This window comes from Chiloscyllium plagiosum, unplaced genomic scaffold (assembly GCF_037043375.1).
Source record: "Chiloscyllium plagiosum isolate Xiang-an unplaced genomic scaffold, Cpla_swu_hap1 HiC_scaffold_28, whole genome shotgun sequence".
Taxonomy (NCBI): domain Eukaryota; kingdom Metazoa; phylum Chordata; class Chondrichthyes; order Orectolobiformes; family Hemiscylliidae; genus Chiloscyllium; species Chiloscyllium plagiosum.
In genome coordinates, this window is record NW_028270166.1 from 8,019,024 (window position 1) to 8,038,197 (window position 19,174).

The 19,174-nt window shown below is 44.5% G+C and overlaps 1 protein-coding gene across 8 annotated transcripts in view; it reads right to left on the bottom strand.

The window, feature by feature from the left end:
• Positions 1-3,414: 3,414 nt before the first annotated feature.
• Positions 3,415-19,174, bottom strand: part of LOC122565440 (N-acetyllactosaminide beta-1,3-N-acetylglucosaminyltransferase 3-like) — a 98,910-nt gene continuing 83,150 nt past the window's right edge. For 7 of the 8 annotated variants that reach the window (XM_087975977.1, XM_087975978.1, XM_087975973.1 and 4 more), the window contains one exon: positions 3,415-4,721. In XM_087975977.1, the coding sequence (XP_087832103.1) occupies positions 3,548-4,714 (1,167 nt within the window). In that variant the 5' untranslated portion in view covers positions 4,715-4,721 and the 3' untranslated portion in view covers positions 3,415-3,547. Of the gene's footprint in view, positions 4,722-6,641; positions 7,021-19,174 lie in introns of those variants that run through there. The other variant, XM_043721424.2, reaches the window with a different exon arrangement.

Consider the following 19,174-nt stretch of genomic DNA (forward strand, 5'->3'; position numbering starts at 1 on the left):
GAGTTTACTCAGTCCTGGTGGCAAAGTTTAATTTTTCCGATGAGTGAAAAGCATGCTCCCCCAGTTCTGAACTCCTCCACCCTAGCGAAAAGACCTTTGCTATTCGCTGTATCTAAAGTCCCTCATAATTTTATAAAACTCTATAATATCCTCCCATAATCTCCTACATTCTAGTGAAAAACTCCCAGTTTATCCAGCCTCTGCTTAAAACTCAAACCCTCCAGTCTTGGTAACATTTACTAATATCCTTCCTATCGCATGGTGACCGAAACACTGTGCTCCAAAAGTGACCTTACCAACATCCTGACCAACCTCAACATCACGTCTCAACTCCTTTACTGAGCAATGAGGGCAAACATGCTAAACAACTTATTAACCACCCTGTTTACCTGTGACACAACTTTCAAAGAATTATGTACCTGAATTCCTCGGTTCCTCTGTTCAAAACCGCCACTCAGGGCCTGACTATTAACTATGAAAGTTCCACCTTCGATTGTTTTACTAATGTCTTGCATTTATTCAAATTGAACTACATCTGCCACTCCTCAGAAAGGGTACCTATGGTCTGCTGAGGACGTTAGAGAGCAGCACATTAAAATATTGCAGTTTGGCGTTTTCTGACAGTTGCCAGTGAATGCTGAGCTCAAAATCCATGTGGACATGAAACAGTTAGCTAATGGATTGCAGAGTGGAACCAATTCTGTGTCCTCAGCAGACAACAGCTTGGCAAAGCCATCAAGCTTAACACCAATGTTAGTTTTGGCAGATATGCCTTGGTTAGATCTCAAGACTGTAAACATGTTTGTTAACTTCTCAACACCTCATCTTTGGTATATTGAATTAGTTTTATTGTGTATCATCCAGTCAGGAGGTAGGTCAAATATTCTGGAAGGGAAGGGAGTTAGTTGTCATATAGATGCTATCTTTACGCATGGGACCCTGGCACACATTTTGTGAAGTTCTGAAAGTGTTAAAGGAAGCGCGTTTCATCTTAAATGAAAAATAGGATTTGGCAAAAACCATCATTAAATTCTGAGGACGCAAAACACAACAAAATTCAAAATGATAGACTTTCATAAAACAGAAAGCCATCAGTGACATCCCAAAGCCAACAACATTGAAGAAGTTCAGGGATCTCTTGGATCTGGCCAATCAGGACGGGTTTAGAGGGAAAAAGGGCCAAGTGCTGGTGAGTAGGACTAGGTCAGATAGGGATATCTGGTCAGCATGGATACTAGGACTAAAGGGTCTGTTTCCATGCTGTACGACTCATGACCAGCCTTGGACCTCAAATTCACTTTCCTGCCAGCTCCTCATTGCCCTCAACTCCCCGCTATTTCAAACATCTACCTTCTCCTTAAAATTCTTCCAATAATCCACTTACAACTCTCTAGGGTGGAGAATTTCTGACATTCACTGCACTCTGGGAGAAGGAATTCCTTTGCATCTCAGGTTTTAAAGAAGTGCCCCCTTTATTCTGTAACTAAGCCAGAGTAGAAGGCTCGGCCTGCTGGTGGACATGTCTTCTCAATGTCGGGCCTCCCTCAGAATCTTGCATGTCTTAATAAAATCACCTCACATTCTTCTAAACTCTGCTGAATCAAAGCCAAATCTGCTTAGCTGTTCTTGAAACATCAACCCTTCATCCGAGGAGTCAACCAAATGAATCTTTTTTTTTAAACTGCCTCCAACATCAATACATGACTTTTAAAATATTGGGACCAAACATGTTCACATACTCCAAACACAGCCTTACCAACGCCGTATACAGCTCTAACAAGTCTCAGCTGTTTGTAAATTCCAGCTGGTAGCAATACAAAACCACCCTTCCATTTCCCTTTTTGATTAATTACTGCACCTGCAAACCACAATAACATTGTGTGGTTCATGTACAAGAACACGGAGATTCCCATTAGTGAATCAGATGTGCTTTTTCCTACAATGTCCTTTCAGGAAGAAAATCTGCCACCCTCACCTGGTCTGGCCTAAATGTGACTCCAGACGCACAACCCTCTGAACAATTAGGGATGGGTAATAAATGCTAGCCTGGTCAGCAACACCTACATCACATGAATGAACAAAAGACTGGGACTGATTGTCGGTAAGAGCAGCTCATTGACACAATGGGCCAAATGACCAGCTTCAATGGCTCAAACCATTCCATGTTTCTCCATGCCCCCCATGCCATTCATTTTGCGTGACTAAATAACACCTCCTGCTTTATTATTGCTCAATAGGCTGGGACTTGAAAGTATTGTGGGATCAAACATGAGGCTCTGTCCATTTTATGGTGAATGTTGCAACCTTTTAATACCTTTGGCATTAAATGTGTAATAGCCAATTTTATGTCTTTAAAAAAAAACACTGGACATAAAGGAAAGTAACAACACAAAGCAAATTGGAAGTTGCATTTAAATCTTGGTAGAAAGACAGATTGTATTTATTTAATGCTTTTTACACATTTTGGGGACTTTAGACCAAAGTATTTTTGAACATAGGATTTGTTACATCACTTATGTCTGACAGTAACTTTCATATTCCTCTGTCTCTTTGTCATTGATCATGCACAGGCTGCTTAGTCTGAACAAATCCACTTAAAGTAATAAAATGAGGAAATAGCTTTCTTCAATTTTTTTTAAACAATCTCACCATTAGTATAAACAATAGCTTCTTCTTAAGTGAAGAAGAAAAATACAAAATCAGTATCAGAGTCTAAATTTGCATCATGGAGGTGTCGCCCTTATCAAAACAAGAATTGGGAAGTTAAACCCACTCCCTTGATCAAAAAGGAAACCAGGAAGAGGAAGACTGTTCACTTCGGGTTGTCCACTGGATGGAAACCTTGGGATCAAGTTGGAATTAAGAGGATGAGGGATGGTATTCAGCACATCCAGGCCACCCACTGACCCCATCTCACCCAACCACTCACACCACACTGCAGCATTGAAATGGCTCATGAACAACTTGGAATGATTCTCCCCCTGAACCAAACTCATGGATTCTAGATAGGATGATCCTCTGCTAAATTGTTATTAATCCCTCTGGGCTTTGGGTGGGGCATAAAGATTGGTATGGAGGTTGGGGTGGGGAAAAAGGAGTGTTAAAATAATTGGAAATACTGTCCAGGCACAAGAGAACTTGGCTCAAGGCACACCCTGCGTGCGTGGCTCAGTGTTTGTTGGGGTGTGTGTGTGTGTGTGTGTGTGTGTGACAACACAACAGAGCTTCTGATCTTAGTCATTCTGCATAAGCCTCAGTGAGACACCAGACCATAAAACCAGGTGCACCTTGGACTGAACTGCGATGCCCCACATGGTTGACATCCTGGAGAAGTCAGTGGCTGGAGGGCCATGGTTTCAGAAGGAGAGTGACTGGATAATCATCAAAACAGGAGATCCCCCTGTTGGAGGGGGGTTGGAAAGCAGGCTAGGAAGGGGACGGGTCAGCTGCTGAAGTATTTTGGGAAGGGTTTCTTCCAAGATACACACACACACACACACACACACACACACACCCCCCAGTGTGGCATCCGGAGCAGCACCATGCCCTACGTCTGTGGCAGTGCCACCCTCAGAGGTGAGCGTGCACAGCGGAGGCTGCTGTTGTGCACAGCCTCCCACATCAGGAGCAGCTCATACGGCCGGAAGCGGTGCACCAGGAGCAGCTCCCGGTAGTAACACGGGTTAAACGAGTCATCTTCGGGGGACGGTACCCAGACCCCAGCCGTCCGGAAACCCATGTGCGACTTGGGGGCCAGGCCCACTTTCTCCAGGCACATGCCGAAGAACACATCATCGATGGGGAAGACCTCGATCTCCCGGGCTACGCTGTAAATGACACTGGCTGTGTGCCGCGACATGAGGATGCCCCCTCCGCCAGCGTAAGGTGGGTAGGACTGGGAGGAGGTCACCACCTCAGGGATATAGTACTTGCTCCACCTCTCTCGGATGGGGCCCACACCGGCGATGAGATGTCCCACGTAGAGGTGCTGGCCTCCTTTCTTACCAGCTTCCATGCCCTGCAGATACTCCACCATGTTGTCGCTGTTGGCGAAGACATCATCATCTCCATTGAAGATGAACTGGGCCTTGGGACAATAGACGTCCAGCCACTGCAACAGTTTGAACTGCTTGAGGGTCAGGTTGAAGAAGGTGTCCAGGAAGTCCCACTGCAGGATGTCCCGGTGTTGCCGGTTCTCCAGCTCCAACACCCGGTTCAACTTCGCCTGCTCATGTTCATTGGGAGACAGGGCGGTGATGAAGACCCGCTTGATCTGGACCCCTTGGAATCTCCGCTCCTTCCCCCAGGTCCTCCTCACCATGTCCCGTCGGTCGTGATTGAAGGGGTCGGATTTGATCACCAACAGCAGGAAGACATTGTGAGAGTTCTCTGGCCCTCCACATTTCTTGGGCACGTTCTGGATGAGATTGAAATCCCTGCAGTGCTTGTACCTCAGAAAGTCCTTCACATTCTGCGGCTGAACCGCAAATGTTGGCAAACTCGAGACACTCGTGTTTTCTCTGCACGTGGGAATGTGCTTGGGTTTCTCTGTTTGGACAGCAACGAGGTCAGGCAAGCCGACAGGTTGGTGCTCTTCCCGGGACACAACATCAATCGGTTCCGATGGGCTGTTGTGACTGAAAATGTATACCAATCCCAGAGTTCCAATGCACACCAGACCAAACTTTTCAAGCAATCTGAAATGTCTTCGCATTCTGCACCTGTCAGCATAAGGGAGCAAAGGAACAAAAAAAGTCAAAAATTAAAGATAGAAGATAAAGCAAGGACTTGCATTTAAACAGTGCCTTATATCATAAAACATAGGAACAAAATGAGGCCATTCAGCCCATCAAGTAATCTACATTCAGTGAGATCACAGCTCACCTGGTAATCCTGTAGGAGAGTCATAGGTCACTGGGGAAGGAGGGATCTGTTCCAGTGGGATAGAATTATACTGGGAGCAGAGTCCTGGTGAATTGCATAACCATGGGTGTGTAGGCCTTTAGACTAAATATGTGTGTGTATGTGTGTAAGGGGGGGGTGAAGTTTAGGGGGAAATGAGGGGAGCAGTTGGGATTCAGTTGCATAGAAAATTATAAAAAGCTAAAGTGGAGGAGGGCTAAGCAGAGAGTTATCAAAGTTTCCAGAACAAGAAATAGGACAGAGAGTATGAAAATAGTCAGGGAATCCAGCCTCAGGCATAAGGAGGTAAGGGGACAACTATGAGGAAGGGAGGGAGTCAACACAGCCCCAAGGGGTGTTAATACACACAGTGTATGAAACAAGATAAATTAGCTTGTAGCACAGATTGAAATCAGTGGGTACAATGCTGCGTAAATCACAGAGATGTGGCTGCAATGGGGATTAGGGCTGGGAACTAAATATCCAAGGACACATATCCAAACAAAAAAGGACAGGCAGATGGGTAGAGGGGCTCAGGTTGCCTCATTAGTAAGAAATTAGCAAGTAATGGTATAGAGTCAGAAGGTGCAGAATCAGTCTAGGTAGGGTCAGGGAACCACAATGGGAAAACAAAAGATGGTGACGGGCATTACGTACATTTCTCCTAGTCAGGATGTAGGAAAGAAAATAAATCAGGAAATAGAAAAGACACATTAGAAAGGCCTATTACAATAATCATGGGGGACGTCAATATGCAGATAGATTGTGAAAAACAGTTGACAGCAGATCTAAGAAAAGAAAGGAAATTTGTGGAATGCCTATAAGATTTTTTGGGGAGCAGCTTGTGGTAGAGCCCACTAGAGAATAGGCAATTCTGGATTGGGTGATGTGTCATGAGACAGATTTGATTAGGGAGCTTAAAGTGAAGGAATCCCTAGGAGGCAGTGACTATAATATGATAGAATTCACCCCACAGTTTGAAAGGGGGAAAACTGGAATCAGATGTCATGTGGTTACATTTGTAAGGGTAACTGGATTAAAAGGTGGGTCAACATCCTGGAATTCCCTCCCTAACAGCATGGAGAGTTAACCCAGAGCAGGTGGTTCTCAAGGGCAACTAGGGATGGGCAACAAAAGCTGGTCAGTCAACGAAACCCTCATCCTATGAACGCACACACAAACAAGGTGGCTGCAAAAGGACTTGGACAGGTAAAGACTGTGGGCGAACAAGTGACAGACTGAATACAATGTGGGAAAGTGCAAGGTTATGCACTTTGGTTGGAAGGATAGAGGCATAGCCTTTCCTCATGTGGAAAATAGCCTTCGGAAATCTGAAGCCCAAGGGATTGGAGAGTCCCAGTTCAGGATTCCCGTCAGGTTAATATGCTGCTTCGGCTGGCAATTAGGAAGGCAGAGGAAAGCTATCCATAAGCCAGTCACATAAATGAATTAGAAATAAATAATGAGAAACACAGGGTAGCTATAAAATTGTCATGAGTGAAGTAGTTATGAGATTATAGATTCCGTAAGTAGTGCATCTTTCTGTAAATGGATGCAGGGAGCCTCAATTTAATTGGCGAGCAAACATCTTGACATTAAATGGCATAACCATCACTGAAACCCCCACTATCATCATCCTGGGAGTTACCATGGATCCAAAACTCAACTGGATTAGCCAAGTAATTACTGTGACTTCAAGAGCAGGTCAGAGGCTTGGCATCCTGCAGTGATTAACTCACCTCCTGACTCCCCAAAGTATTCTTTCCAAGACAGCCAGAATACAAGAGCAGAGATGTATTGCTGAGACTGTACAAGAGTCTGGTCAGACTGCATTTAGAATATTGAGAGAAGTTTCGGGCCCTGTGTCTAAGGAAAGACACGCTGCATAGGAGGAGATCCAGAGGAAGATTACAAAAATGATACCAGGGATGAAGGACTTGTATATTTCAATAAGGCTGCCACACTTTTTTTTAACCCTAGATTCTAAAGAAAACAGATCAAATCTATTCAACCTCTCCTCACAAGTAAATCCCTCCTTACCTGGTACCAGCCCTAGTGAACCTTCTCCATGGTAAATGTATCTTTCCTTAGAGAAGGAACCCAAAACTGTTCATAAGAAACCTCCCAGTAAATGAAAGGAACCTTTGGGTCAGCCTGTGTATAAAACTCCTGAACCAGTCCCCCCACACTCTCAAAGCCCAAACTATTTATAAATTGGGGCCACGAGTCTAATCCAGAAAGTCGAAACTGGAATATCTAATTTAACATTAAACAACCTACAGGTCATCCTCTGCACCCTCGCAGTACAGAACATCACGCTATGGAAAACCGCTGGAGAAAATATGGCAGAAATTTTGCATTGTCCAAACAGTGTCCACAATTCATCAATTGCATTATAGTGAATTCGCAGTGATGTAACACATGTTATACCAGAATGACCTGTACAACACCCAAAGTAAAAAAGGGAGTCCAAACTAAATGAACAAATGAAGGCAAAATACTGCAGATTCTGTAAATCTGAAACAAACACAGAATGCTGGAGAAACTCAGCAGGTCCTATAGCATCTGTGGAGAGAGGTACAGAGTTAATATTTCTAACCCAGTATGATTTCTTCAGATTGAAAGAGGAGAGGCACACATAGGCACAGACAGCAAGAGAGCACAACAGAGCCCGCGAGAGACACAGAAGACAGCTTTTTAAACTCAGTTCTTCTTTTAGCTGCTATATAAAATCATTCTTATGGGAAAGTGATCATTTGGCTGTTTGTTTTAGTGGTTGCTTCTTGATGCGATGTCAGTTCTTCTCCTGATGAGAGGTTGTTGAAGCAGCTTAGAATATTCTGCTAGGGTTAAAAAGGTGTCGGCGAAATAAAAGTTGTTGTGATTGAACACTGCAAACACACCCAAAATGTCAATGTCTGGATCTTCGGGCACCAACTCCTGCCACGCCAAAGGAGTTACCATTGATCAGAATCTCTCTGGATTAGCCAAGTAATTACTGTGACTTCAAAAGCAGGTCAGAGGCTTGGCATCCTGCAGTGATTAACTCATCTCCTGATCCCCAAAATGTCTGTCAAACATCTACAAAAAGTGCAAGTCAGGAATGGGATGGAATACAACAAGAAATATCTGGAAAATCTCAGCAGCTCTGGTGCATAGAATCCCCAAAACGTGGAAAGAGGCCATTCGGCCCAACAAGTCCACACCAACCCTCCAAACAGTAACCCACCCAGGCCCATTCCCTACTCAATATTTACCCCTGACTAATGCACCTAACCTACACATCCCTGAACCCAACTGGCAATTTAGCGTGGCCAATTCACCCTAACCTGCACATCTTTGGATTGTAGGAGGAAACCCACACAGACACGGGGGAGAACATGTAAACTCCACACAGACATGAGAGGCTGGAATCGAACCCAGGTCTCTAGCGCTGTCAGACAGCAGTGCTGCATCCACGGTTTTAACTCTGATTTCTCTCTATAAATGCTGTCAGAGCTGCTGTGATTTTCCAGCAGTTTGTTTTTGTTTCAGGTTTCCAGCATCTACAGTTCTTCTGTTTTATTTGTGGTGGAATTCTGCCCACTTGCTTGGATGGGTGCAGCTGCACAAATACTCAAGAAGCTTGACAGCAACCAGACCAAAGCGGCCTACTTGACACTCCGTAGCAGCACTGTGTATAAGATACACAGCACTGTACCAGGTCCTTAGATAGTACCTTCCAAATCCATGGCCACTTCCATTTCGAAAGGTTCGGGTAGCAAATACATGGGAAGACCACTATGAGCAAGTTCCCCTCCAAATCGCTCATTCTGCCTTGGAAATAGATCACCAGCCTTTCTTAAGGGCAGCTAGGGCTGAGTAACAAACACTGGCCCAGCCAGTAAGATCCATGTCCCAGAGTGAATTAAAACAAAAAGGGTATCAATTAAGGTGTGTGAAGGAGAAAATGGGTCCTCTTTAAGGACAAAGTAAGCAAGACACAAATAAGACAACCCTGTGGGATTTGGCAGGTCGACCAGAGAAGACAATGTAAGAAAAGTGCAGTCAGTTTCTGAAGTTATGGACTTCAATCTTGATACCTTGAGGCTACAAAGTGGTGAAGTGGCAGATGAGTTGTTTCTCAAACTTGCTGCATTGGAACACTATCAAGTTCAGGACAGAAACGTTAGCATAACAGAAGGTGGATTACTGACATGGCAAGCAACTGGGAGGCTGGGTTACCACAAAGGATGAAGCAGAGGTGCTCTGCAAGGCAGTTACCCACTCTACGTTTAATCTCACCAATGTAAAGGAGAGCAGTGAATACAATTTACAAAATCGAAAGAAGTCTCCAAAAAATGCTGCTTCTCCTGTTCGGGGCCTTGGTCAGTGAGGAGGGAGGAAGTGAATGGGCAAGTACAGGGAGCGAAGGCATGTTAGGGAGTGATGGTGGAGTAGGTCGGGTGTCACGGAGTGAATGGCCCTTTTGGAACGCTGACAGTGGCGGGGAACGGGGAAGGTCTGTTTGGATCGTGGCATCCTGCTGGGAGGTGGCGGGAATGCCAGAGAATGATCCTTTGATTGTGGAGACTAGTGGGTCCGAAAGTGAGGAGAGGAACCTTGTTGAGGTTGTTCCAGGAAGCAGGGGAACAGGTGAGAGAAAAAGAATGTATTCAAAAAGAATGGGTTCCCAATGAAACCCAAACAAGCAGACAAGACACGTCCAGAAACCCTAGCCACTCTCCCCTACATCAAAGGCATCGCTGAAATGACTGCTAGACTACTCAGACCCCTTGGCATCATGGTAGCCCACAAACCCACCAACACACTAAAACAGCAGCTAATGAACTTGGAAGACCCTATACAGACAACAAACAAAACTAATGTCATTTACAAAATACCGTGCAAGGACTGTAACAAATACTACATTGGACAAGCAAGTGGAAAACTAGCCACCAGGATACATGAACACCAACTAGCCACAAAACGACATGACCCTCTCTCACTAGTATCCTCACATGATGAGGAAGGACACCACTTCGACTGGGACAACACATCCATCCTAGGACAAACCAAAGACATACACACACACACACACACGAGAATTCCTAGAAGCATAGCATTCCAACCAGAACTCTAACAAACACGTCGAGTTAGACCCCATCTACCACCCCTGAGAAAAAGGGCAGGAAGTGACTTCACCACAGGAAATAACATCACCAACCCAAAGAAACCCAAAACATATAAATAGAAAGCAGGAATTTTCAGCATTGCTTCACCTGAGGCCCACTGAAGATGTTACCTAGTAAGGTAACGAAAATCTGGAAATGAACCTTCCAGCTCAGTGAGCAAACATTTATCCGAAACCTCAACCTGAGCTACAAAACTTCTCAAAACTCGCTAGGTGAGAGAAAAGTGTGGGAGATGGGTTGGACAAGGCTGAGGGCACTGTCCCCCACAGTTTATGAAGGGAAGTGTGGCAGGGAGGAACATTTTCAGTTGAGAACAAAAATTATGCTAGAGGTAGCAGACATAAAAATAAGAAAACTAGAAAAATGGAAACAAATCCTTGTGGGAAACAGATGTGAGGAAGTGTCGCCAAAGTAAGTGTGGGAGCCAGTGAGTTTGGCATGAATATTGGTGCTGAAAATGTGTTGCTGGAAAAGCGCAGCAGTGTAGAGGAGACTACATCGAGAGCAATGGACACAGTAGATGAGGTGTTTGGATTATTTTTGAGGATAGGCTGTCCACCAATATTCATGAAGAAAGTGAGGACTGCAGATGCTGGAGATCAGAGCTGAAAATGTGTTGCTGGAAAAGCGCAGCAGCCTGGCCAAAATAATCCAAATACCTCATCTACTGTGTCCATTGCTCTCGATGTAGTCTCCTCTACATTGGGGAGGCAGGACGCCAACTAGCAGAATGCTCAGGGAACATCTCTGGGACACACTCATTAAACAACCCCACCACCCTGTGCCCATAGGTACCCCTTTGGTAGGGAGGAGGTGGGAGGATTGGAAGGAGAAGTTGTTGAGGGTGAGCCCCGCCACATCCTCTTCCACCCCACTTCCCCACATTCCTGAGGAGCTTACGCCCAAAACGTTGCCTCCCCTAGTCCTCGGATGCTGCCTGACCTGCTGTGCGTTTCCAGTGCTACACTGACTCATTACGGAGTTATTTAGTTGCCGTGTATTCAAAGATAGCACTTTAGTGCAGTAACTTACCAAGTAGTGATTTAATGGAGGGGAGGCATCGTCCATGCACAAGTTACTTAATCAGACCTGCTCAAGAGGATATAAACAACTGTGACAATATCATGCAGGTGTGTTACTCCCTGTACTCTTGATCAATATTTACCTGTCAACCAACATCACCAAGGCCAATTATCTGGTTGTTAAGTCATCACTACTTCAGAGATCTCATGGTGTATAAATTCTACAATTCTGCTCTTCCCAACAGAGACAACACTTTAAAACAATATTTAATTAGTCAATTAATTCCAGTCTCCCTGCTAAGGGAAAGATGCTGTGAAACTCAGTGTAGTGCTGGAAAAAGCACAACAGGTCAAGCAGCATCTGAGGAGCAAGTTTCAAGGTTAACTCTTCACCAGGACTGGGGAAAGGGAAGGAGGCAGAGAAATAAATAGGGGGTGGGCCGGGGGCTAGGGAAAAAAGGTAGCTGGAATGGCGCATGGTTGGAGTGATTGTGATGGGTCATTGGGATAGGTGGGAAGGATGATGGACAGAAAGGTCAGGTCAAGAGGGCAGTGCCCATGTCAGAGGGTTGGATCTGGGATGGGTTGGGGAGGCAGGGTGGAAACTGGCAAAAAACGTTGAGGCTGTGTGGTTGGAGGCTCCGAGGCAGAAGATGAGATGTTCCTCCTCCAGTTGGCAGGTGGCCTTGTGTAGGCGGTGGAGGAGGCCCAGTATGGACGTGTCATGGGGTAGTGGGCCAGGGAGGTGAAATAGATGGCCTCAAGAAAGTGTTTGGAGTGTATGGATGAGAGATATTCCTTCAACCATTCCATGATTTTGCATTTGGACTCACCGATGTCAAGGAGAGCAACAAATGCAGTAAATGACGGCGGTGAATCTCTGCCAGATTTGAACAATCCTTCGGGGCAGCGGATGGAGGTGGGGCGCGGAGGGGCAGTACAAGATATGCACCTCTTACAGCAGCAGGGGGTGGTGCCAGGTGTGCAGAGGGATTGGTGAGCAAGTGGACCTAACGAGGGAGTCATGGAGGGAATAGTCCCAACACAATGCAGATACGGATGGGGAAGGAAATATATTTGGTGGCGGGATCTGACTATAGGTGGCGAAAATAGAGGAGGTGGACACAGAGAAATTCAATGACTCTAAGGAGATCGGAAACCCGGTAAGTGAGGAGGACATAAATCAAACCTCCACAGAAATTGTTTTTTTTAAAAAAAAAACAGAATCTGGAAAGAAAGCAAGAGAGACAATTGATGAGAAGAATAGAAATTGCTGGGAGATACTCAGCTGCTGTGCAAGATAAGAAGCGAGTTAACAAAGACATCGAATCATACAGTATGGAAGAGACACTTTGGCTCATGAGTAGCTTGTCAGTGGACAATCAATCTATGTGTGCCCCACTTTCCAACATTAATGACCCATCAATGGATCATTATGACATTCCCAGTGCTCATCGAATGCTGGGAGAGAAAAGAGCTGATGTTTCGAGTCTAACTGACCCTTTGTCAAGGCTTTACTGTGTGCAGTTGTGGTCGCCTCACTTTAGGAAAGATGTGGAAGCTTCGGAGAGGGTGCAGAGAAGATTTACCAGGATGTTGCCTGGAATGGAGAATAGGTCGTACGAGGATAGGTTGAGAGTGCTAGGCCTTTTCTCATTGGAACGGCGAAGGATGAGGGGTGACTTGATAGAGGTTTATAAGATGATCAGGGGAATAGATAGAGTAGACAGTCAGAGACTTTTTCCCCGGGTACAACAGAGTGTTACAAGGGGACATAAATTTAAGGTGAAGGGTGGAAGGTATAGGGGAGATGTCAGGGGTGGGTTCTTTACCCAGAGAGTGGTGGGGGCATGGAATGCGCTGCCTGTGGGAGTGGCAGAGTCAGAATCATTGGCGACCTTTAAGCGGCAATTGGATAGGTACATGGATGGGTGCTTAAGCTAGGACAAATGTTCGGCACAACATCGTGGGCCGAAGGGCCTGTTCTGTGCCGTATTGTTCTATGTTCTATGTTCTAAAATGCAGAGAGTATTATTTTGATCACACACATAAAAAGAGATTAAAAGGCGAAAAGCTTATATTGACAGCAAAGTGCTGTTTGGAATGGGATGCAGATTTAGGGAGCCTCAGAATGTTAAAGAATAGTAGCAGAAATTGCACAAGAAGTGTACACCTGTTTGGTGGATTTTGTATGAAGAATTTCAGCTGTTTGGACTGGCTGAATTTGAGAGGGTTAGAAGTTGCCGTGGTTGTGGGTGCGTTCACCGAGCTGGGCAGTTGATTTGCAGACATTTTGTCCCTTGTCTGCGTGACATCTTCAGTGCTTCGAAGCCTCCTGTACTGTGTCTTCTGGGGTTTATTTGGCTCCATTCCTGTTGCCGGATGTTCATTGCAGTGGTCAAGTCGGGTTGAGGTCAATGGGTTTATTGGAGCCCGTGGAGAAGTGCCAAGCCTCTGGAAACTCTCTGGCTGTCCTGTGTTTGGCTTGCCCTATGATCGTAGTTATCGCAGTTAAAATTGTGGTCCTTGTCATCAGTGTGTATGGCTACTAGGGACAGCTGGTCGTGGTGTTTAGTGACTAGTTGGTGTTTGTGAATGTGGATTGTTTGCTGTCTGCCTGTTCACCCTATGCAATGTTTATTGCAGTCTCTGCATGGAATCTTGAACACTACGTTTCTCCTGCACATGATGGGTATTGGGTCTTTTGTTCTGGTGAGTTGTTGTCTAGCATAACTATTGGTTTATAGACTGTCATGAAGCTGAGTGGTCAGAGGTGTCTGGCTATCAGTTCAGAGACACTTTTCATATGAGGTAGGGAGTGTCTAGTGAGTTAGGTCATGGCATGTCCTCATCGTGTTGTCTGTCTGCTAGGCATCTGCAGATGAAGTTACAAATCTGTATACCAATCTTGTTCAGATACTCTGATATTCAGATAATTGACATTAAGACAACAGAGGTTGTTCTGCATGTAGCTCATATCTTCGATCCAGTACTGGGTGAGGAGGAATTTTCTCCAATTGAACTTTGGGACCATTGGTGTAAAATTATGTCCCAATACATGTGTGAATCATAATGTAACACATGTATTGGGCCAAGCAGTGGAATGTGGTGAAACGGTTAAAAATTATGTCCCAATACATGTGTGAATCTAACCGGAATGGAGGTGTTGCTTAGTCCCGTGTGAATCTTATTACACACCTCCCCGTGTGAATCTTCTTATCTGTATGTAACCAGAATGGAATGTGTTTTTTAGCCTTGCTCTGCTGTTCACATGAATGTTTATATCTGGAAAAGAGTATATCAGCTGGAAAAGTCTCCAGTTCGGTGAGTCTGCTCCGGGGTTACGTTTAACCGCCGAGCGTGGGTTGTTGGCAACCGCTCTACGAGAACTGACGGCTCCCAGTTCCGGTAACATGTAGAGTGAGTATAAGCCAGACCCGTTGTAAGTATGAGACCTGGTTGTGGCGACGCTGCGGGGAATAAAATGCTCATATTCTAGCAGACTCGCCTCTTGGTCGTTTGTTCTGTGTCAGACTACTCTCCTACGAACCTGACCTTGAGAATTTTTTAAAACACCATTGTTTTTCCATCCTCTGTCCAAACCTCACCCAACTTCATTCCTGCCTCAGCTCATCCATTGGTCGAATCCTCATTCGTGTCTTTGTTACTTCTAAACTTCACCCTTCGGATACTGGCCTGGTCTCCCTTTCTTGACTTTTGAAAACCTAGGAGGTCTTATTTAAACAAGTCCCATTCCCCTACCACCCATGTTCACAGAGTTCAAGTGGCTTCAGGTCAAGCAACACATTAAGTTTGAAACTTTCATCTTGGCTTTCAGATCTTTGTGTGTCCTCACTACTCCCCGTCACGTCCTCCAGTCCAACAATCTAAGATATCTCAAATTTGGAGCATCTTGATTTTAAAACACCCAACCAATGGTGACTTTGCCCTTGGGTTGTTGAGTCGAGAGTGTGGTGCTGAAAAAGCACAGCAGGTCAGGCAGCATCTGAGGAGCCGGAGACTAATTGTTTCGGGCAAAAGCCCAGATTGAACCCCAGGCTTTAGATTTCCATCCTTACACCTCTCCATGTTACTTTCTTCCTTCAAAATATTCTTCAAAAACCAACCCCTTCGATCAAGTTTTTGATTAAGTATAAGGGTCTGTCTGATTATGTGCCTGTATAAAGGCATTTTGGGACGTGACAAAAAAAAAAACCTAAATGAATGCAGGGCTCAGTGCTTCAATTATACAGGCAGACAGTGGCTCGCGTTCTGCCTCACAGCGCCAGGGACCCAGGTTCGATTCCAGCCTTGGGTGCCAGGCTGTGTGGAGTTTGCACATTCTCCTTGTATGTATGTGGGTTTTCTCCCAATGCTCCATACCCTTCCCACAATCCAAAGATGTGCAGGTTAGGGGGAATTGGCCATGGAAAATCAGAGTATGGGGATAGAGTGGAAGGCTGGGCCTGGGAAGGATGCTTTTCAGAGAAACAGTGCGGATCAATGGGCCGAATGGCCACTTTCCATACTATACGGATTCTATGATTCAAAATGATAGAAACTAAGGTGTAAAAGTTCAGTATGATACTAGGAGGTGGAATTAAATGATTAGTCACCGTCTGTAAAAGTTAAACAAAATTCAGGATCACCTGATGATATCATGTTCTGTGGCTCAGTGTCATATTGTTTTTGGCTTGGGCTAGGATAAAGTCTTTTCCCTGGGATTGGGGAGAGTCCAGAACTAGAAGCATGGGGTCAGGGTGAGAGGGGAATATATTGTTGAAAAAGAGAGACAAGTTGCTGAAATTGTTTTGCACTCATTGAGACAAATGCAAAAAATCACAACAACTTATAACCACCAGAGAAAATTGCGCTGATTACTTGGCAAGCTGACTTCAATTGTTTGAGACACGAAAGCTCACTTTCCGCAGTGATTTACCGATCAGTTCAAAAAGCATTTCCTTCAGTAGTTTGCAAAAGGGAGGCGCAAGATCAACTAACACATGACTACAAAATCCAAATCGAAACATCTCTTAGATATGATTGCATGACTGGCCAATACTTGTTAAATTATCATACACTACTAAGGGAGACATGATTAAATCAGTCAGACTTACAACATGGCTCACTTCCAAATCCTAAAAGCAAAATATATAGATAAACAGCGACCTGCTCTCTGCAAAAAAAAAAGGAATATTTTCATGCAGTGTGTTTTTGAATTACTTGAGAGTTTACAATATGATGAAGGATATGGAAACCTCTAAGTCACTACAGACAGTTCCAGCTCATAACATCAATTCAAAACAAAATGTAAGTTGCTAGGGCAGCTTGGAGTGGAGCCCTGAAGTGACTTAGTTAGCTAAATTTGCTAGGGTGGATTGGGTTGTGGATCAGAAGGTAGACTTGAGACTTGCCTCCTTGCTCTACCCAAAAAGGTGGAGGTCAGGGTGCTATGGGTCAGACCAAAGAGGACAGAAGATGATAATACATAGAAATTAAAAGGTGAATAAAATGGAACAAGGAGGAGCAAAAAGAGAGAAGTGAACATGATTAGCAGTTAACCATTGAGTCAGACTGTACACAAGACACCCTTCAGCTCAAACCAAAAAACACTATTCTAAATCTACACTCGTCTCATTGCTTTAAATGTTGTGGCATTTCCACTGTTCACCCACCTACATTGTTAAGTTAAAAAAGTGGAAATTAAATGTCTTTTATAAATACAAAAGACCAAGAAAGGTAGCTAACGTGAGGGAAAATCCATAAGGAACCAAAAAGGAGACCTTCCTGTGAAGGGAGAGGGCAAGGCTACAATACAAAATGAGCACTTTGCGTCTGCCCCTGCCAGAGAAAAGGAAGCTGCCAACATAAGAGCAATGACAGAGCGAGAATCTTGTCCATTCTCCTCGGGTTCTCTGTCCAGAGACAGGTCTGTCACAAACCATATTCTCCCGACTAGGAATCTCTGTCACTCAACACTGGCAAGTGTTGAAGAATTTGCAGATTGACCACTGAGCACTGGCAGGGGATTTCACCACAGAGCTCCTGGTTTTGATAGTGTGACACTACCCATTGCACCACAACATCTTTTGAGAGAAAATAAATATAAAGAGTTTCTTGCACAAACATTTTACTATAAGTAAGTTAATGATTCGCCATAGTTAATCCTGGAGTAAATTTTTCAAGTGAAGTTTATAACTTTTTTAAAATTATGACATTATATTTAATCATGATGGTCAATATAACATGGTACACACAACAACTCACTACTTAGCTTCTTGCAAGCTCAAACTGCTCATACTTACCTTCTATAGGTGTTTTTATCTCTCTGCCCCTCAACTCTGTCTCCCAAAGAGGTCTCACTGTTAATGCAAAACCCTGCTTACCCAGCCCATTAAAAGACCACAACGTTAATTTTGAAAAGACAATAGACATTGAAGATTTTCATCTTGCACTCAAAGCAAAGACACAAGATACAGAATTGGTCATGGAGTTAGCTGAAATCTGCACCACCCCTCTTGGCAACACCCAAGCCAATCTTAATCTACCGGTCTAGTCTGTGAATTAAGATTGGCAGTTAACTCCTTCTCGCATCACCATGCTAATGATGGCCAAAATAATCAGCACTCTCGTCATTCTGTATAAAATTGTGAATTGGATTCCCCATCACCTCACCCTGAGATCTTTCTTGATAAGTGCAAGATAGAAAATTTCAAGTCTCCTTTTAATTGACGGTTAAGTTCCAGCCTACGAAGCATTTATTAAAGTCAATGCAGCTTCAATGTTAAGTCAGATCACTTGAAACTTAGCAGTGACATCCTTACAAACCCCCAGCTGGTGACAGAATGCCCATGTCAAAGGTGCAGAGGACATGAACGGGAACATCACAATTTGGGATTAAGGGCAACAAGGTGGCTCAGTGGTTAGCACTGCTGCCTCACAGCACCAGGGTCCCAGATTCAGTTCCAGCCTTAGGTGACTGTCTGTGTGGAGTTTGCACATTCTCGCTGTGTCTGCGTGGGTTTCTTCCCACAGTCCAAAGGTGTGCAGGTCAGGTGAATTTGCCTTGCTAAATTGCCCATAGTGCTAGGTGCATTAGTTAGCAGGAAATGGGTCTGGGTGGGTTACTCTTTGGAGGGTCGGTGTGGACTGGTTGGGCCGAAGGGCCTGTTTCCACACTGTAGGGAATCTAATCTAATCTAATTTTGCATTGACCTAACAGACAGGTCTCAATTTCACATTTCATCTTGAAAAGCAGAATTCTGGACACTTCTTCACTCTATCAATTCTCCACTGCAAAAGGTTAACCTCACTCTTTGAACTTACAACTCCCTGTCTCAGAAACAAAAAAAAATGCAACAGACCACGTTGTGGCTATTACTCCTGCTCTCTGCTCAATCAGGACACGTGCTGATTACTGTAACAGTTAGACTTCTTGTTCCTAGCAGACAGCTCAGCAAGATACCAGGATGTAACCAACTCAACGCCGATAATCTGGTTTGAAGCACAAGTAAATATTGGCCATGCTCAAAATGCAAAACCAACCGGTAACGATGGGCAGCGTCTACACCACAGATAGAAGTGCGTTTTGGAATTTCTGGAGGCTCTGACCAAAATCCTTCCAGTTTTCCATGGATTTGGGAATGATGTCAGAGGACAGATGAATCACAAATGTCATGTGCTTCCTGTCCACAATAAAAAAAAGAGAGATAGCCCAACAGGGTTGGTGTTGGAGAATGATTGAAAGGCAAAATTCTATAGGTTCGGTTACATTAGGAGAGGTGAGGTTGGGAGGGTCGTTTCCTCGGGTGGAACTAGGTGAATAGGGCTCAGCAGAATGTAGTAGCTAGAATGATCAAGGAAATTTGCAAACGGTAATGTCAGAGGAATTGGTACATTCTCTCCTTCCGTGCAGATCCTATCAGAACTAGATCTCCAGCTCTGGGCAAACTTAAATCGCAAAACCTTGCAGGAAATTTCAGGTGAACACAGGTGAAAATCTCAAGCAGAGAAATAGCCAAGTAGGGAGGTTAATCCTAGCTATCAGTGAATGGTGAACCTCTGACATGGTACTGT